Source organism: Nannobrachium achirus, assembly GCF_963921795.1.
Source record: "Nannobrachium achirus genome assembly, chromosome: 10".
Classification (NCBI taxonomy): domain Eukaryota; kingdom Metazoa; phylum Chordata; class Actinopteri; order Myctophiformes; family Myctophidae; genus Nannobrachium; species Nannobrachium achirus.
Window position 1 is genome coordinate 50,610,600 of NC_137819.1, and position 21,932 is coordinate 50,632,531.

The 21,932-nt window shown below is 42.1% G+C and overlaps 1 protein-coding gene across 1 annotated transcript in view; it reads right to left on the reverse strand.

Moving 5' to 3' along the window:
* Positions 1–21,932, reverse strand: part of gabbr2 (gamma-aminobutyric acid (GABA) B receptor, 2) — a gene marked incomplete at both ends in the record, with an annotated part of 518,953 nt that overhangs the window by 209,188 nt on the left and 287,833 nt on the right. The window contains one exon of the mRNA XM_080734444.1: positions 13,524–13,694. Within this exon, the coding sequence (XP_080590570.1) occupies positions 13,524–13,694 (171 nt within the window). The remainder of the gene's footprint in view (positions 1–13,523; positions 13,695–21,932) is intronic.

The following is a 21,932-nucleotide window of genomic DNA, read 5'->3' on the forward strand; positions in this document are numbered from 1 at the left end:
AAAAAAAAACCTACCTGACCTGCCGGAGTCCTGTTCGGAAGAACACTGCTTCTAGTTTTTCTTTGATATTCTTCTTTGCTTTCCCTTGATGCCTTTTTGCTTTCCTGCTTTTTATGCCTTGGCCACTTTATCGCTGCTTGCAGCTATATTTACAGATTATATTTGACTATCTTAAACTATTATATTTACTATTAGTATTATTATTTTATACTGACTCTATACCTGCTATTACTGTAATAGGTTTGTTACAGTAGTAAGCCTTGCTGATTCATTTGTCTCATAGTTCAGGAGCCCATCTCCTGTTTCTATAGAGTGAGGCAGCTTGATGTACAAGCACATGCCCAGGACATGACGCTAGTAAGTCACAGGGACTTACCCCCAATCCAACCCTTGATGCTGAGTGCCAAGCAGAGAGACATGGTACGACTCGGTCAGGAATCGAACCACGACCTCCCAATCTCAGAGTGACACTCTGTGGTCAGGGTGGACACTCTGACCACAAGGCCACTGAGCTGCCATACTGCTGTTGTTAGTGCTGGTAGGCTATAAATGTTACTGCTGTGATAGTTTCACAGTTCTTTATTTTTTTTATTTTTTACTGTTGTTATATCCCTATGTGTCTCTCTATATCTGTCTCTTTTCCCCATTTTCTGACCTTTTCCACAACAGACCTTTTGACATGAAATGGCGTGATCAGACAGACAGACAGACAGACAGACAGACTCAAAGACAGACTGACAGATATCTTGTCACAAGTGTTTTCTTTTTTTTTTACTGTTTCGATTTTGTGTTCCCTTGGGTTTAAGGAAGGGCAAATTCATTGAGAGAGAGAGAGAGAGAGAGAAAGAGAGAGAGAGAGAGAGAGAGAGAGAGAGATAGAGAGAGAGAGAGTAGGATGGAGAGATGGAGGGGAGTGGGGGGGGGAGTGTTTGCTGAGTAACAAAAACATTTCTATGGCTCTGCTCTGTCAGCCCAGGAAACCCCAACAGTTCATAAATATGAGCACTATTCCTGTACACGCACACACGCACGCACGCACGCACACGCACACGCACACGCACACGCACACGCACACGCACACACACACACACACAGGCTAAATTAGGATGAATGGGTGTCCCTGGCATTGGGTCCTTGGTCTGCATCATCTGCTGGCCTCAGCATGCCACCGGGATGCGCCACACCGTGCGCCACACAGCACAGGCACCGACAGAACAATTCCATTTCAAAACCAATACGCCTCCGTGTTTGTACAAACCGCCAACATTTTCAACAGAAGAACTGCTGATCGACAAGCTCACAACCCGTTGAAACACATGATTGTGAGTTTAAGTTGTTGTGAGTTGTTATACATTTTGCTGTCGACACATATCAATCAAGGGGTCTTCAAAAAATGTCAGGCCAAGGATCCCTTAGCTGAGAAGAGGGATGAAGTCTTTACATGCGACGTTAGCTTGTAGATCTGTCTGGCAACCGTTTCTGGGATGGGCGTTGCCAAAGAGGCAGTCTTTGGCGATTGGTTCACCCCCTGATCAATCACAATAGTAGCAAAGCAAATGATGTCGTTGTTAAGTGACCACCAATATGTGGTGTTGCTATGTGGCCGCCTGTTGCTACCTGCTAACCAAAGAAACCGGCAGAATAGGAGTGCTACTAACTAGTAATCAAACACAGTAAAATACCGTATGTCTGCTACTGATGTTTCATAGCAAGATCGCAAGTCAGCGTAGCTGGCGGCGCCATGTTTGTTTATGTTTGGGGAAAGTCTTGTCCGGCGCTGTTTGACGTTATTGAGTTGAAACAACGCTGCTTTGCCGTAAAGATTTTCAACCGAGTCTAGCAAGCGTCACCAGACCTAAATAACCTGCGTGGCTAGCGATTCAGGGACTGGAGCCAGGCAAAAAAACAAAACAAAAAAAAAACAGGTCCAATCAAACTAAGATTTGGCAGCTCACCTGTAGTAACTCGGACCCCCTATTGAAGTCCACTGGTGGCTATATACTGTACATGGAAAAAATATGTATGCGTACAATGAGAAACAAATCTAAGGTCTTTTCTTAGACAAGTACATTAGATTAGCAGAATCTGTCTTGGGATTTACTTTGAGTGTAACATGTCACTTGTAATGATGACTCAGGTGACACTGTGGTGGTGACATTGTGACAGACATTATTTCACAGTTTTACTCTGAAAATGTTAATTACAGGATAAAACCCTAGAGATGAGATGTTTTCTCCCTACTGGAATAACCTCAAGTTTATTAACAAAACACGCTGCTCATAGTGTGATGTCCCTGTGCAGTTACATTTACAACCACAAGTGTTAATTGCTATATAAATGCACCATTTACCATTTTTGCTGCAATTATGCTTCACATATTGGTTCTATACCCTGTACATGTCCTTTATGGGAAGATACGTACGCAATTTAGGTTTTCTAGAGCAGTCGGGTGGAAATCTCATACGTCCAAAACTGTTACTTTTCAGGATTCAAATTAAAAAGCATTACAAATAGCAGATCAAGAAACTCGAAACGTGTTAAGAGCTTGTTGATCTGCTGCTTTGGATGCTTTCGTGTGGCGCTGTAGTATAGGGCCGTTAATTTAGGCTACGGAAAAACACAAAAAGTTTGAATATGGAGATGAGAGGTTTCTGTCCGACAGCAATGATATATCACTGCACCATTTTTCTTTATACATAATCATTCAATATGACTTTTTACTGGAAGCATCTGCAAACACTGTGGTTCTGTGTGTGTGCATGGATGGAGGGGGGATTCTTTAGTGTGTCTATAAATAGCCTGCGATGACTAGCTAGCTCCCAGTCCCAGGGAAAAGTGTGCGTGTGTGCGCGTGCTCGCGCCACTGGCACAGAATCCTTAACAAGCATTACGTAAACTTGCAATGTCTCCCTGGGAAACGGCTCTGTGCCTGAGAGAGAGAAGAGAAGGAGAGAGAAAGGAGAGAGAAGGAGAGAGAAGGAGAGGGAGAGAGAATGAGAGGTAGATGGAGAGAGAGAGAGAGAGAGAGCGAATAGAGACAGCATAATGGAGTATATGTATGCATGATTACAGTATTATGCAAAACACCTTCACTAACTTATTGCCATGAACTTGCTGCCAACTGCGTACTGCTACCATTGGGGAGAATGTGTCTCATACATTCTTTAGAGAGGCCTAATATGTCAGTCTGCCCTAACGTATGATTTAGGTTTCCTGCCTGGCATGTGGCGATAGTCTTATCTGGGTTTCCCCAATGCCCTGAATTCAGTGTAGAAGTATAAAAGTATCTCAAAATTGTACCAGAGGGGCAGGGGCTGACATAAAAGGCATTTTTGGAGCATGGCACCACGCTCAGCTAAGTATAATCATCAAGCCTTTACTGGAGATGCAGCGTATGCGGCATGTATTTATATGCTGTGCCCTCTGCGTAGAAATCTGTTCTTTCGACGTACAATTGTGCATGAGAGTTTTGGAAAAGGCATTTCTCTCGAATGCTGCCTTTGGGTACGGCATGGAGAGAGTGGAGCATTTGCATTTCTTTTATTTCACCATAGTAAATGCTGCATTCATGGTCTAGAGAGGGCACTTTTTACAGATGCGGTGGGCTCAAGCCCTCTTTGATGTCTATGTATGTGTGGACGTGCACTGGTTCCTAGTCAGTGTAGGAAGTAGTAGCCTACTCACATGTTTTACTTAAGTAAGAGTATACTGCGATGTAGAAATACTCTGTTCCGTATTCAAAATTGCACTTGTGTAGAAGTACAAACATATCTGCATTGAAATGTACTTAAAGTAGACTATCACAAGTAAAAGTACTCATTATGCAGAATGTCCTATTTCACAGGTGTTCAAACTGTATACAGAATCTTTTGAAAACACCTTGTAGATTGGCTATTTTCGAATAGCCAAAGTAGCCTATATAGGGATGAAGTGGTCAATGCATGTTTTGTAATAATAATCTAAACCTACAAAGTAACTATAGTAACTAGTAAAGTTTTCAAATGAACGTAGTGGAGTAAAGGTACAATATTTGGATCTGCGATGTAGTGGAGTAGAAGTAAAGGTATTGAAAACAATTCAAGATATCTACTAGCAACATGGAAGCACAACACTCCCAATGAAGCCGGTCGATTTGAGTGTGTGCCGGGAAAACTGTGGGAGGAGCAGTGTGCCAAACTTTGGGTGGTCTTTTTCGCATCTTCCCATTAAAGTCGGAAAATGTAATTCACTAATAAATTCATATAAATTAAACTATTCAAGATATCTCTTAGCAAAATGGAAGCACACCATTGCAGATGAAGCCACTGTTCTTAGTTACGTTAACCATTTAGGCCTAGAATTATTGAAGGCTTTAACTATTGAAAAAGCGAATATTTGTAACTCAAATATTTGCTTCTGGGGGTCCCCGATACAATATTTTGAGATGGGGTCTGTGGCAAAATACATATCATTTTGGGGGTCCTTCACAAGGTTTGAGCACCGCCGACATAGAAACATATCTTTAAAAAAAGAAAAAAAAAACTTTGAAGGATTCTTATAGAATCGGGTCAACATATTCAAAGAATTGCACAAATGTTAAATATTTTTCAAAAATAAGAGATCTACAAGCTTGCAGCGCGGCACTCGGTGCCGTGCTGTGAGCTTGTATATCTGCTATTTTTTAATAGCTAAAGCATAAAAATGATACGCAATAATGCCTGCCTGTGTAGACTAGGGGTTGGGTGGGTGTGATGGATTGGGTGGGTGTGAGTCCTGCTGCTTCAGTCAAAATGAAAAATCTAAGAAAGAACAAAAAAGAACACTGCCGCGGCGCAATTTGTGGAATTGCAGTCTCACTGACTTTTAAAAGGATGAGTTGGGACTGGGGTTCCAGAGAGCAATCCATGCGAGGTTCAACCATGTGCACTGAGTCAGCACTGATTCTACACATCTCTTTCTGAACATCAGAGGCAACGCAACACAGCCTCAACTGTATATCGCCACTGTCGGGCAGAAACCTCGTATCTCCAAGTTTCAAATGTGTAAGTTTTTTCGCAAAGTAAAGCACTGCTTCATCACACAAGGCTGTCGCACAAAAGTAGTGAAAACAGCTGATTACAAGCAGTGCTTGTAGATCGGGGGTTTTCACTAGTTTAAATCATTTTAAAAATTATACAAACGGTTTTTGGACATACAGTACAAGGTTTGCACCCGACAACGATGATATGAAACTTTATTTATGTATTTATTTATTGTTTTACAAACAGTTGTTCTCTGGTGACAGTCCATACTAGTGTTCAAATGCGGCATTGTTGTTGTTTTTTTATTCATGGCTGGAACTAATAAAGCAGTGTGTGGGAGTATAGGTCTGAGTTGTGTTTTAAGAATAGGTCAGCTCTGAACGTCCTTCAAATCAAAAGCTCAGTTTTAGATGTCGCGGATCAAGAGGTTGTCGCCATGATCTTTGTGATGAAAAAGCAAGCATTGTAGCTGAACCACCTGAGACGGAGGGGACGAAGCAAGGTGTATTTTGGTTTGTTCATGGATTTTGTTATCAATTCCATATTGTGTATTTTGAACTTTGGGGTTAATTGTATTGTACTGCAGTTTGGAATGTCGCTGTTTGTGGGAACTTGGGCCTGAACTCGACCTCATTCCCTTGAATTTGCATGCAGCCAGCGAGGTGTGTTTATTTCTTTATGCCATTTATTACATATACTTCATGTTCTATTATTAATGTGCTTGTTTGTTTATGCTTATGTTTTACAGTTTGACGTTGGATGTTTTGAGCGCTGAATGAATCCTCCTTGCAGAACAAGCTGTGTAGTTGTTTTTGGACTAGAGGGGGTGATACCCCCCGGGCCCGGTGGTGAAAAGTAACTCAGTACATTTACGTATAAGTACTGTACTTAAAGTACTCATTTTCAACATTGAATTATGTCATTAATACAGTATACCTTGGAGTTGTGTGGAAATAAGAAAAAAGTCCCCCCCTCCCTTCTGTGTTGCATGAGTGGTATTCCCCTTTAAGAACAATTTTGAAGTATTCTAACTTTACTGGAGTATTTCCCACTGTCCGCCCCCAGAGTAAGGACGCTAGGGAATAAAGGGAAAATCCTCCCCTCAAAACAGGTTGTATTTCATGACAGTGAACAGAAGAAATGTATCTTGGGGGGTAGAACAGATCAAACAGAAGTGTGTGATCTTAGAAAGCCTCTCTCAATTAAGGTCGCTGGAGCAGCTACAGGCTTTGTCTTGCACTTTGATAACAAATTAGAACCTTTGTTCTCTGCTTCCTGCTCGAGGGGGATTATCTTTTGTTCCAAACACAGTTGGAAGAAGTACTACATTTTAAGGTACAGTAGGGTAAGTGATATTTTTTGGTTGAAACAAAAAGATTTTAGTTAAAAGGTTAAAGCTCTATGTTCTGATAATAATCATTGCAATACTGTAGAGCAGGGGTCTTCAACAGGGGGTCAGGGACCCCTAGGGGGTCCTCAGAGTCCTACAGGGAGTCTACTCGGCTATTTTCGGCAAAAAGCTTTGGTGTAGAGGGGGAAAAGAGCAGACTAAGTACAGAGTGAAACGTCAAGTTTATTAAGTGTTGACGGTTCAAGTGGTTAAATGTCTGAAAACACAAATTGACATGAATCCAAAATACACTGATTATTGTGCTGTCAAACAATGAAACTATATGGAATCTATGAACAGGTTGTGGGGTCCCTGCTCCATCTCTCTCTCAACTAAGGGGTCCTTGGCCTGAAAACGTTGAAGACCCCTGCTGTAGAGTGCTTGTTCAGTCATGGGGTCGGTCTCCCTTTCTCTGCAACATTTTGGAGAGACAGGAGAGTCAATTTATCAGCTTAATTTTATATTTTATATAGTGGGAAGTTCCAATTTTGTCAGGTAATTTCTTTGTGTCATCACTTCCAATTCCACTTGTTTATTCTGTATCCTGACTTGAGTTCTCTATCCTGATTGGATACAATTGGTATCCCGACCTGAAAATGCATTTTCTGTTTAATCAATACCTGGAGAGACACGGAGACTAATGAACAAACACTATAGCAAAGAGTACTATCAGAATAGATAGCCTAGCTATTTGACACTTATTTTAACAATATCACTACCCTATCTTATTTAACCAGTAAGACTTTGGGAGATAAGCGACCGTCAGGTCGCATACACAAACTTTAGAAGGCAATCGTAGCCAATCAGGAGGGGATATGGGAAATGGGACAGATCCATGTTGATGACATGACTTTAGAGATACTGTGTACCGCTTAGTTTTTTAGGCCAAAATCTGTAGGGGCAGTGTCCAAAAAAGTGTTTTGCAAAGATCGGACTCATGGTGACGCTAGAAGAGGGCCATGTGAGAAATGAGGGGTGAAGGTTGTGATTTGCCATCCAAGGAGCGTGTGTGTAAAGTTTGGCATTGATAGGGCCAACGGTGGCAGAGATATGCCTAGTGCAAAAGTGTGACGTGACGTGACGTGACAGACAGACTGACAGCCGGTGGAGGTTTTCATAGTAACTGCGACCTGACGGTCGCAATAACTACTGTACATTGGAACTATTGGAATACAGGTACTGCTTGCTTGTACAGGACTACGGAGGGAAATTAGCATTATGATGATCCGCTGTGACAACCCCGACGGGAATTAGCGGAATGAAGACGAAGGATGGAAATTAGCATTCACTAAATACGGCACTTACACTTAATCGAGTGTATGTAGGGTACTACATCAAGAGTTAGTGTTCATTGATGTGCATTCTTCTTACCAAATAAGAGAGCAAAACAAACAAACAAACAAAACAGTTTAGTACAAGTTTGCTTTCCACCCGCAGCGACGATAATATTATATTATAACACTAAACTGATATTTCAAACATAATTGTTGCTTGGCATTAAGTCCCTGTTTGCTCGTAGGAAGTGAAAACCATTTGAATACCAAATAGTTGTGGTTTAACAATGCAGCTGCACACTAGCTTCCAGCTAAACTGGCAGTAAAAGTAAAATTAGGGATTTCAGTGCTGTTCTGCCCACATCTGTGTGGTGTGCAGCGTACTTGTTATTCAGAAGGAGGACTTGCTAATGAAACTCAGAAGTGGAAGAATAGCACTGCATACTTATAAAAGTAGCAATACCACAATCTAGAAATACTGTTATGTTACAGGTAAAAGGCCTACATGTATTCAAGATTGTACTTGAGTGAGAGTACAAAAGCACTGGTATCAGTATGTACAAAAGTAAAATTAAGAGTAAAAACATACAATGTTTGCCTCTGAGAAGTAGTAGAATAGAAGTTTGAAGTATTAGAGGGGAAAAAATGCATATTCAAAGTAGAGTATACTGTACTTAACATGCCAAACGTGAGTTTCCCGAGATTTGGCCAAATGTCTCCCACTGCCAGAACTCGGGAGAATCGTGTTATTGATTTTATTCCATATTTATAAAGAATATCAAATACCGGATACGGAAACCGTTTCTCCATTGAATCTCATTCTAAAGCTTGCAGGATTTCCTTTTGAAATCATGCTAATTCACTAGCTTGTAGCACAGGGCCACTTGGACATATGAACATGTAGCTTTTTCTAATCGAACAGACCGCTACATGCACAGCGATATAGTGATCGTGCACGATGGACAGCACATCAAAGGTAAGAAAATCTTAAAATAGCGTGGCTGGATCGTGGATCGTCGACTTTTGATCCTGGCAGTAAATGTCTTAAAGGTGATAAACCATGAAATTTAACTTTTCCTATTTTAAAACCTTTTTTTGGGGTCCCACTAGCACCTTCTATCCTCACAAAGTCCCATTTCTGACCGTTGTGTCTTTCTCTGGTTTTGAGAAGGCGAAGGTTAAAAGTATCCCACGGGTTCTCAAAACAGGCTATCCAGATTTGCTGCCGATTGTGACGTCATCTGCCGATTGTGACGTCATCAGTTCAGGCCAAAGGTGGTACTGCAGCTGAAATGCTCTGAGAGCCATTCAAAAATGAGAGAGGCTCTCTATTCAGGAGTGGTAATTTAGCCTCAAACCTTTTGAAAAACGTTTTTGGGACATAAACAATATGACATAAATACTTTTTAAATGCATGGTGTATCACCTTTAAGCACAGTACTAGAGTAAACTACAGTATGTGTAGATGGACAAAGAATGGTACAGTGCAACTCAGATCCGTTTTACTAAGTATAGAGGATCTAAGTGGTTAAAATGAAGTGATATTGTCACTGATGAATTCCAAAAAATATATTAGTATTCTGCGGCACCCCTGGAATCTTTCTGTATTCTTTTTTTCAGTAAATTGCTTTCAGACGGAGAGCAAATAGTTTAGTTTGTTTTGTTGATGTCAGGACCCACAAGGAACACAACACGTCCATCTAGTGCTGTGTCAGTGTGACCTTGTCAAAACATCTCGCCATCCACCTTTGGGGCTCTGGAGCCACTTGTTTGAGAAATACAATTTCACAGCAGCACTGACCTCAGCAGGGGTCAGATAACCTGCTTTCCTGAATCTGATAGAACTGCCGTCTCTCAATACAGTACACAGTGTACACTATATTGTGGCTTTTGGAGAGAAAGTAGCAAAATAAATACAAATACAACAGTTAGCCGGTGAGCTATATGGGGTCATATGGGGTCATCGGTACCAACTGGGGGGAATAATTTTCACAGTGATTTTTGGGAAGGTATACACCCCTAGTACTAGGGAAAATGTGATAGCCTTGCAGTGGAGGTAGCTTTTTGTGTGTTATCACTCCTTTTATAACCACATGCCAAAACACCGTTTTCAAAATCCGAATGGAACATTCTACTTCAAACTGATGGTTCTCTCTTAATATTGACCCTATCTCTTTGAAAAATGGTTGGGATAAAGCTCAGACTATATATTCTTCACTAATGTTGTTAACATTTGCATATCTATAATAGTTTTTTTATTACAGGCAGTGACAACATAGTGACTATAATTATGACATAATCCTCTGTGAACCATGGCTCCACATTATTTGGTCATCGGTACCATCTGGGGGGAACGATTCTCATAGTGATTTTTGGGAAGGTATACATCCCTAGAATTAAGAAAAATTTGATAGCCTTGCATCTGTGGTAGCTTTCTGTGTGTTATCACTCCATTTATAATAACATGCAAACATTTCAAAATCCGAATGGAACATTCTACTTCAAACTGATGGTTGGTTCTCTCTTATTGTTCATCCTATCTCTTTGAAAAATGGTTGGGATAAAGTTCAGACTATACATATTGTCCAGTAAGGTGGTTAAAATTTGCATATCTAGAATTGTTCTTTACAGGCAGTGACATATAGACTAATTATGACATAATACGCCAGGGCCCCAAATTTTGGGTCATCGGTACCATCTGGGAGGGAATGATTCTCATATGGACTTTTGGGAAGGTATACATCCCTAGGACTAGGAGATATGTGAGAGCCTTGCATCTGGGGTAGCTTTCTGTGTGTTATCACTTCATCTATAATCACATGCCAAAACACAGTTTTCAAAATCCAAATTAAGCATTCTACTTCAAACCGATGATTCTCCCTTAGTATTGATGCTCTGTCTTTGAGAAAGGATAAAGCTCAGACTATATGTTTTTCATAAAAGTTGTTAAAAGTAGCATCTCTAGAAATGGTATCTATTACAGGCAGTGACAACATACTGTACTGTAGTGTAGTGACTACATTACATAAGATGTACTTTTGTTTTCATGAAAGATGTAACACAAAGAGTTCCTTAAACCATGTTTACATACATATATTCTAAGGAAATGTATTGTGAAATTCATTAAACAAAATATAGTGCAAGTGTGTAAGAAAATATCCAAAATGCCCACTATTTGATCCACTTGTCCTAGTATAGAAACCCTGGGTACTCTAATTTCTTGGTTTTCATATGTGTAGAATCCATACCTCACACGTTTAGGTCAGGTCAAGGTAACATTTGACCTCTGGGAGAACAACAAATATAAACAACTTGATGAATATTCATCTTTCACTTAATAAAGTGTTTGTGAAAACGGTCATTGGCATGACACAGAACTGGCATTAATAAGGGTAATAATAATAATAATAATAGTAACATTATATAATAACATGGCAATATGTATCTTTTGCAACTACATCTGTATTCTCCAACTCATAATCAGGATCAGAAAGTAAACCCACCGCATCCTCCTGGCCTTCAACCTCCTGACTGGCACACAGTAAGGATGTAAGGATGAGGTTCCAGAGGTGGCTGCATCAGGGTCATAGGAATTTAGGAAGTCTTGGTGATGTCTGCCTCATCATGACTAAATGCAGTAGCCTATCTATCACCAGCACTGAAGGTGTCCACCATGCTCAACAGCTTCTGCTCTGTTCTTGCTCTTCAGGATGACATCTTATGTGGTTAAAGGATATTACCATGCACATTGTTGGGGACATTTACCAATAATGGGATTGAAGAGATGAGGGCAGTGATCTTTCTGTGTGTGGATACACCCCGATATTTTACAACCAAGACACACCAGTGCTTAGACTCCCTACTACTGTTACTGCACATTTTGGGTAGGCGTCAGTCAACTCTACCCACATGCGTCATGACAGCATCATTCCTGCTCTCTCAGCCTGCTCCCCAGACTGGTGAGCAGAGACAGTGATCCAGAATCCATTATGGTGCTGACAGACAAGTTCTAGCTTAGCCTCATATGGCATGGAGACCATGCATCTCAGCAGGCACTGGGTGAGATATCAAGCATATTGCACATGGCCAGCACGGAAGAAGCACTTCATCATGTGTCATGAGAGAAAAGGTGACAACCTATTGACAAGGTGTCTCCCTGCATGTTCAAACTGGTGAATGGGAAGTATACAGTAGGAAGAATTAAGTTGTCTACCCAAAGTCAGCCAGTCGGATGCACAGTGTCCAAGTAGACTGCTGCTGTATCTGTTCAAATTTCTTTGGTCTAGTTGATACAAACTACTTCAGAGTGCAGCTGATACACTCAAGACTATTACCACTGAACTTGCCTGTCAGCCCTCCATATGCAAACACATGCATTTCCAGCGCTGAACTTTGCAACAGTATTGCAATGCAGCTGAGGAATGACTGTATAACATGTCAATTGTGAGGTGAACACTCTACATGTCAACCAGTGACCATAGCTGCTGCCTGCTTGGACACCTGGATAAGGAGTGATAAGATGTGAGAGACCTTAACCTGACCTTTAGCACATAGGCCTAAGACTGAATGGCAATTGAATATATAACAGTAATCTACACCTATGCCCCCCAGGTACCCATATGAATCACCATACGTTCACAGATTCCCTCACACAACTGAAATACAATTTGTTATTTTTAACAAAATGATGTACAATCATTGGATCATTGCAATACAATGGATTTGGCAATAAATAATTAACTGATGGTAATTTCACTGATTCAGCCACATTCATTGAACCCTAAAACCTTGGGTTAGATAACCAATACCACCTTTCTATAGGTTGAACAGTATCATAACGCTATTTAAGCTCCAGGCAGCCATCTTGGACGCCATCTTGAAAATGATGGATTTATAAGACATATAAATTCCTACATCTTTAGTGTGTTCTTAAGCATGCCTAGAGGTAACATAACTAGTTGAAAAACCTTTTATATAGGGGGGTTAAGTAGTATGCTTTCATAAATTGACCCAAGTAATTTTCGCCTAGTGTTATAAAATAAAATGCATGATAGCACCCATAAAGCTACCTCTGGTGCAAGGCTATCACATATTTTCTGACTCTAGACATGCATACCTTGACAAAAATCACTATGAGCATTATTCCCCTCAGATGGTACCGACCAACCCCAGTGGCTCATGAACTAAGTGTCCTTTTTCAAAACCATCGTAATGTCTCATCATGTCACGCAATGCAAACAGCATCATCTTACGTTGAAACTAGATATTTGTCACTGCACGTACTCCTACGGGCTTGGGGAGCAGGGAGTTTTGGGCGGGAGGAGTAGGACTAAGGCTCTACATCCTCCCGGTGGGGGCTCCTCACTGGCAGGTGAGCCAGTGGGACACAACAGCAGTGACAACACAGAAATATGTGAGGGGAGGAATCGGAAAAGCTTAGTAAAAACACTCAATGTTTTAACTCTGGCAGTTAGAGAGTAGGGCATTAACGACTTGTGATTTTTGCAAGTTGACCCGACTCAGTAAAAACTTGAGTTGAAGTCGACTTTATCGTTTGATGACGTCATCACATCACACACGACCCCCGAATTATTTTGGGGGGTCCCCAGATGATTAACTTAATGTGAAACATTGTTTTCTCACTCAACTGTAAACAAGCCGATCTACACGTACATGTAGATCTGCTATTTTCACAATAGATTTTTTCTTTCAACTTCGACTTTCTCTGGTGGAAGTCGACTTGTGTAATGAAGCCAACTGAGTCGACTTGTCGACTTTTTCGTTTATGCCCTATTAGAGAGTTAACATAACAGGGGGGGAAAAAGGAAAGATGCAGCGGCTGGCAGTTTGCCCACTGACCTCAGAGAACCTCTGGACGTCCTGTGTGAGGGTTCCCACCCGACTCCAGTTGTAGTAGTTGAGGAACTTCACCACGGCCGGGTTCACCGCGTTGTCCGACGGAACCGTCCGGAAGAAGTTGGGGTACTTCTTCTTATCGCCCAGGACCGGCGTGGTCGCCGCAAAGGACAGCTGTGAAATCACAACGACAATATGTGAGAAAAGAGTGTCTTGGACCGTGCACAGGACATAATCACAACAACCACACTTTTATACCTGTCAATACACTTGACTTCACAGTGTAATACAGCTGTGCACTTCCACAAGGGCTGCCTGCAACCATCAATTGTTTTAGTAATACATTTTTCATTAATAGGATAACCAAGAAGTGTTTTTAATAAATGTTCAGATGTTCTAAAATGTCGATGAACCACTTGCATATGAGATATTTTCACTATTTTTGAAAATGTTTCAAGCTTTTCACCCAGAATATTATGCCCAAAATAGGGATCAATTACTAACTTATTTTGTAAAAGTATAGATTGAAAAATTAAAATATTTTATAATTGGTTAAATAAATTGATTAACTTTTGCCCTCTTATACTGTTGTTTTGGATACTTTATTAGCAGTTTGCCATAAAGATGCTAATAAAACCAGCATTTTGTGCTTGTTCCCTATCTCTAAAAACAGGCCAACAAGGTCTGCTTAATCTCCTCTTAAGTGTGTAATTAACCTTGCACCGATTCATATCGCTCATTAATGCTAAAACACAGATAAGATCCTAGACTGGAGCAGAAAGTGACTCTGTATCTCTGCTAGCTGTCTGCTACACATGAGAGATACAGCGACTCTCTATCTCTGCTATAGCTAACTGCTACAGAGATATACAGGAGCATTGCTAAACGGCTGGGCAACATTAATGTTGTGCAATGGTGCAATATGAATACAACATTTACTATTGTCAGGATGGGGTCATCACTAATAGGTTCCCCAGGTTCTATGTTCCCTGCTTATACTTTAGGGTTGGGTAAGCAGGGAACATTGAACCGGGAAACATAGAACCCAGGGAACAGGGTTAGGGTTAGGGTTTAGACTAAAGGGATTATTGTTTAGGGTTAGGTTTAGGTTAGCAGGGAACATAGAGATTCGCTCTCGTCAGGATTTGGGTTGTTGTGAGTGTGTGATGTATTCATCATAACTGTATTGTGTACCATGGGTACTTGTGAGTGACACTAAATCTAACACACTCACAACAGTGTTTCACAGCCTCCAGCCATGAGTCCCTGCCATTACAGGGATTAAGTCAAGGCAATGAGACACTGACAGGCACGCACACACACACGCGACCGGACCGCGCACACACACACACGACCGGACCACGCACGCACGCACGCGCACACGCACACACACACACACACACACACACACACACACACACACACACACACACACACACACACACACACACACACACACACAAGGATCTCTTAGAGTGCACACTAGGGGTGAGAACAAATAAAACCCCTTCAGCCCTAGAACATGTCAGAGAAGCTGTCAGCTTCACACAGTGAGTGGCACAGTGAAATGAAGTGTGCATTATTACATTGCAGTGTGTCGTAACAGCACCCAGCAGTGCCACAATATAGGGCTGCCTGGGCTATATACCACTTCAAATCAATGTATCCATTAACGTGACTTTGCGACAAAATATTTGCATTTTGTTACGGAAGCGTACAAAATTACACAAATGATGGTTTGTGGTCTAGTTCTTGTGGTAGAAAGAGCCCTTGCTTAGATGATACGATCTAGTTTATTCTGTTGAGTCTTGCCTACTTTCACTTTCCATGTCCTGGTTGTTAACGCAGCCGACCACATGCTGGCAAAGGAGAGAAGAGACAAATTGGTCTGAACTCTCTACAACCCATTCTTTCAACACAGACAGGATCGCCAACTAACGCCAAGTTGCCCGTTTTCTCCTCTCTGGCTTTTCTTTTTTTTTTTTTTTTTCACAGACAAGGCCGGCTTTGATTTTCTGGACCGGAATCCAACATGATCAGTTTGATTGCAAGGACATGGTTTCCTTTTGAGGTAACATGGTCCTCCTCAGACATAATAAGGACTTCAGTCCTTTCTAAGACATCCATTCCCTCGCACATCTTAACCAATGCAGTCGTCTCAAACCTTTTTTATTTATCTCAAGGGCCACACAGCCCACACATGCACTCGCGTGCCTGATAATGAGAACTGCGCGGCTTCAAAGAAGCTGAGACAAGACATGTCATTTGTGTTTAAAAGTTTCAGAGCGTTTCTTCTCAGGCGTGCACGCCACACACTCTCAGCTTGAGCTCTCAGTCTGAGTTTAGCAACCACTGCCGGCTCACACGTTTTTCATCACCGTGGCCCCCACTACTTCCTCCCCCACCCCCTCCTCCTCACTCACACAACTAAGAATAAAAATGTGCTGAACTTCAAACACTAATAGCCTTTTAGACACACAGATTATTCAGCGCTCAGAAACACTCCTGCAACCGTAAGCAGATTTAAATCGACGATGCATGTTCTCAAAACAAGAGAGAGCGCAGCGTGCACACGGCTAGGCAAACCTCAGTTTTGTTTTGTTCTGTGGACCATTATCACAGTCGCACGCAATTTAACGCAAATGTTATGCAAATAAGCCAGTGGAAATACAGTAATGGCATGGTGTCACGGTCGGGTGGAAACCTTGTATGTAAATAATAAATAACCTGCATTCCATGTGATCCAATGCGATTATTATTTAGTCACAAACTCTTGTTAATACTTTTCATTGATTCAATATTTATAGAGCCGACAGACACACTTAACTATTTTCACTTAAAAACTCCCAACGTTTGGCCCTAAACCTGAATGCCTAACGTCTGACTGCCTAACTAGAACCCAAACCTGAAATGTATTGCCTTAAAACCCAAACCTAACCTATAAATGCCTAACTCTAATCCCAACTTGATATCTAATCCTAATTTTAAACTCCCCAAATTTCACCATAAAACAACAATTTTTCCTGAGGAAAGTTATCCTCACAATGTCTATATTTCTCCAAATTCTACTTGTGGGAACATTTGGCCCGTCCCATACAGATATAATAACTAATACAAGTGCACACACAGACGCCAAAACCACCTCTAGAGTAAACGTTTCATTTCCATACTAATCATGTCTCCCTCTCTCTCTCTCTCTCTCTCGCTTGCTCCCTTGTACTCGCTCACACATTATCCACAATACAAGGCACTCATTTTCCTCCAGAGGCGATGAGCTGTAATTAATTTCTGCATTCAGATCATGACTTGCAGGTGTGAGCCCACTGTGACAGGCAGGCGGCACCGCACCAGAATAGACCGGCGGCACAGCTCCAAGCAAGCCCACACCCACCCACACCCACCTTCCTGCTCACTGCATTGTCTCACTGACACATTTCTACACTGTGTATATGTATGAGCAGCACTACACAGCTTTGTTTCAAGAAGAGCATTGATGATTTTTCATTGGCGGACAGTATGGTAAATGGTAAATGGAGTGCATTTATATAGTGCTTTTCTCCAAAGCGCTTTACATTACAATGTACTTCACATATTCACCCATTCACACACCGATGGTGGAAGAAACCATGCAAGGCACCAACCTGCTCATTGGGAGCAGTTTGGGGTTCAGTGTCTTGCTCAAGGACACTTCGACACGTAGCCAAGATGAGCTGGGAATAGAACCAGGAACCTTCGGATTCCAAGACGGAAGGGGAAACAGTGACACCCTCTAGGCCAGTGGTTCGCAAACTATGGGTCCCGAGTCGCTCCCGACCCAAAGTGGGATTGCGGGAAGGAGTCATTGGGGTCGCACGTTGGCAAACAAAAAAAAGAATGAATATATTTTAATCTAAAAACGCTTAAAAAATTTGAGGTTGTTGCGACCAGTGTGAAGCGAATGGACGCTCCTCTCCCTCTAACACACACACACACACACACACACACACACACACACACACACACACACACACACACACACACACACACACACACACACACACACACACACACACACACACACACACACACACACACACACACACACACCGCTCCGCCCCCAACGAGAAGTAGCAGAACAGTTTCCCTCCGAGGTTAATAGCAGAGACATTCACAACACAAGCACTTGTAAGCAGAGGCTTAGAGACACAAACTGATTTTAACTGTTCATAAACGATTTCCTTGGATTATTTTTATCAGCGGGTGGTACAAATTCATGGACCACTAGTCATTTGGTTCTATCTGTACCATCGCAGTGTTAAATTTTCGATCGCGACGCAATGTAGGCCAACGTTACCGACCGGCTCGCTCGGAGTGGGGACTGAGGAGATCATTCCAGAAGCCAGACAGACAGACAGACAGACAACCAGACCAGTTATCAAGAGTTGGATGACCTCTGCTCTAGGCCGGTGGTTCTCAACCTTTTCAGGCCGGGACCCCGAAAATATTGTCGGGAGCAAAAGTTTATCGGTTACATAAGTGATAACCGTTAAGGTTTTACAATACAATAAGCGGCCGATTATTCAAATTTCTTTTTCAAATTCGAATACCGTGCCTTCGAACGAAGATTCGAATATTCGATTTTTTTGGGTCAGCCCTAGTATAGCCCCAAACCCAACAGAGCACAGATTACTGTAAGTGTGATAGGGCTCATAGAGTCATTCTCTGCTTCCGATTGGTTCTAATCTATGTTAGCATTAATGTGCGATATGAATCGGTGCAAGGTTAATTACACACTTAGAGGAGATTGAAAGCAGACCTTGTGATTTATGACGAAGGCTCAAAAGCAGGATAGCACTCTGACTGTGGAAATGATGGTATGACAGTTAAAAATTTCCTGAAAATAACCCAACGCCGTAACCAGTGTCAGATGGTGTGAGCAAAATAAGCAAGCAGCTCTGAAAACAAGCCCAAAAGAACCAGGTCAAATAAAAAATGTATTCCAATGTAGATACATAAAATGCATCTGTAAATCTGAGGCCATGGTATTCAGCAGGATGGATTGTGCAATCCAACCAAATTGAGCTGTAATCAAATTAATTACAGCTCATTCTGCCCCTGGAGGAAAATGAGTGCCTTGTATTGTGGATAATGTGTGAGTGAGTACAAGGGAGCGAGAGAGAGAGAGAGGGAGACAACCTCACCTATGGTTGGTCATGACCGAAAGTATAAGCTCACGGGTACAAGCGGTCGAAATGGGTTTCCTCAGACGAGCTTGTGATCTGCTATATATAAAATAATAAAAAATATTAAATAAAAGTGAAAATATTTTCAGACATTGGGGGTCCTTGAAAACCACTGTACAACAGATTCGCCAACTAAACAAATAGCAGATGTACAAGCTCACAGCATGTTGTGTCTCAACGCGTTGTGAGCTTGAAGATCGTCTATTTTTGGCGAACGTTCCTCCCAGAAGAGGGATGCTATGGGGGTTCACAAAAAGTGGCATTTTAAGTTTTGATCATATTGTGATTGTCGCGGTAAAATTACTTTCACCACAATATTTATATTATGTGGAACAATATTGTCATATTGTCCCACACTAACGTCCCAACCTGCAAAAGGAAAACCCTCAGCAGCTAACCCCACCACCACATAGAATAAGCAAGCAGGTCCCACAGGGGGCGCTGATGTTCACACATCAGCGGCGAGGGGCTTTTTTCTTCTTTTTTTTTTAAACAACACAGCGGATTATTAGCCCCTCCGGATGGAGAGAAAAGGCCTTTATCTCCCTGCTGCTCACCGCTCGCTAAATCCAAAATCACCCGCCAGTCTTAGAGGGGGCTTTGCGGGGGTCTTCCCACCGGTTCCCCTCTTAATCTCCCGTTTAGCCAAGGCTGTTTATACTTACACCCACACTGGGAGAATAGCTTCCATGGATCTCCAATAAAGAGCGGGAGCAAGGACAACACATTGATTGGATCCAGGCCTTCCCGATGTACAGTATGGGAGAGAGAGAGGCAGTGGTGGAAAAAGTACTCATATTATTTTTACTTACTGCATTATGGATATACTCTGTTAAAAGTAAAAGTCCGGAATTCAAAATGTACTTGAGTAAAAGTATGAAAGTGTTGGCATCAAAATGTACTTAAAGAACAAAAAGTAAAAGTACAAAATGGCAGATCTACAAGTCAAAATGAATGTTGTCGATTAAAGGGGATACTTGGATTCAGCAATCAGGAAAAATGGGGTACTGAAGCCCAAAAGGTTTGAGAACCACTGTTCTAAACCACTGTTCTAAATCCTAATAGTTTTTCGGAAACGTTGCTAGACAGTAGACACTGTATAAACCTAAAACCACAGAGGAGCTTTTCTGGTTTTATTGGTGTGCTTGATGTGTGATGCTGAGCTGGTACTTGTTCCGTGACCCCGCGCCTGAATGGTTGAGATGTGGCGTTTCAACATAAGATGCTGCATTCAAGTTTGGACAAGGCAATTCTCTTGAATGCTGCCTTCAGGTATGGCATGGAAAGAGGGCATTTGCATTTCTTTCACCGTAGTAAAAACTGCATTCATGGTCTGGAGAGGACACTTTTAACAGACGGGTAAAAGGGGCGGGGGCTCAAGCCCCCTTTGATGTCTATGTGTGCACGTGCCTGTTGGGGTGTGTATTTGGGGTCAGGAGCAGATCTTGCATCATGGTGCATAGTGACCCCTTTTCATTATCATGACTCCCATTTGGACCCAAGTCAGCAGATTGTAGGTGCTAACAATTAGCAAAAAAAAAAGAAAAACACAGAACGTTGTAAATCTATAATATTGTTGATTTCTTCCAGAACCCGACATAGCATAATTATCCCCCCTTTCCTCCGGCAAATTGAACCCTGTTGTCAACCTCTTGAAATATTCAAGAGGTTACATACCGTTTTCTCCTGTACAATCCAATATAAATCACCGGGGACGTCATCAATTTTTCACTTTGTTCAGCTGTTATGGATTAACCCACAGCTAAAGGTCACGCCGCAAAAGGCACCGGGCTATTCGGAGTGACTGAATCCGTGTCAGCAGGCTATATGATTAATAAGGAAAATCTATTATTTCCAATCAACAAATATCATAATAGCCTTTCTCATTAATACAAACGTATGTAGGTTGAATGCATATTATTTGCGACCATAGGATACCTTTATTTATAAAGCATAAATAACCTAAAGTGCAACAATAGTCCTTTGATGTTTGTCAATCAGTGGAATCAGTAGTGTCCATAATAACGCGTCAGTCAGTGAGTGACTATACACCCAGCCTTTTAAGGTGCACCCTGGGAACACTGGCCAGGTGCTCCCAGTGCACCCGATTGGCACCCCACCTGACTTTGTCCAGCAGGACCTGTGGGAAGACAGTAACGACTTTAAGCAAATGACGGCTACGGCAGATGGCAACGGCAACCGGGAATGATCAGCGCTCAATAGATCAACCTGCCGCCGTCGCAGCCGCCTGTACTACGCCAGAAGGTCCCTTTCCACGTTGCGCCTAAAACGTCTGCTGTATGGACGCGTCGCCATGGGAACCAAAGTGTTCAGGGGTGGGACCCCGTCGCCGACGGCTGTTTGATTAGCGATTTTGACCGCTACAGTGATTACGTCATAGCAGCCGTACTCCGCCTGGCGTTGCCGTCCTGAACATCGTCAAGCTTAAACTGCCTATCTAAGCAGGGAATATAGAACCACACAGACCCTAGTAGGCAAGACTACCTGGGGCGGTGACAATCCTGTTCAGGGACATGCTGGGCCCCTGATTCAGCCCGGGAAAAAGAGTTGGAGAGGCCCTCATTGCGCGCTATAGAGAGATCTCTCTCTATAGCACTGCTGCTACTCAAAGATTTGCCATTTCAGATCATGACAAGTGACAAGCCAGTGGGCCAATTACTGTACATGAGTTATATTTCGTTGTTGTCGGGTGGAAACCTTGTATGTCCAAAACCGTTTGTTTTGTATTTATCATTTTAAAAATGATTTAAACTAGTGAAAACAGCCGATCTACAAGCAAACAACGCCTCGCACCGCGAGGCGTTGTGTGCTTGTAGATCTGCTGTTTTCACTACTTTTGTGCAACAGCCTTGTATGATGAAGCAGGGCTTTACTTTGCGGGAAAAAAAATATACATTTGAAACTTGGAGATACAAGGTTTCTGCCCGACAGTGACGATTTACTTTGTTGGCTGCCCAGCCCCCAAAATGGAACGAAGGCCGACATTTTATTTTTAAATTTTTCCTAATGGCCGGCCTGGACCGGCCGGCCGTTCAGGAATTGTCCCGCTTTTCCCAATGGCCAGCACGTCCCTGATCCTGTTTCAGAGAGTGTCCTGGAGTTTGTTTATTCCATTTTTCAGGGGCATAAAAAGCAGTCTTTCCCTTTCACTGTTCATCCTTCAGTTGTA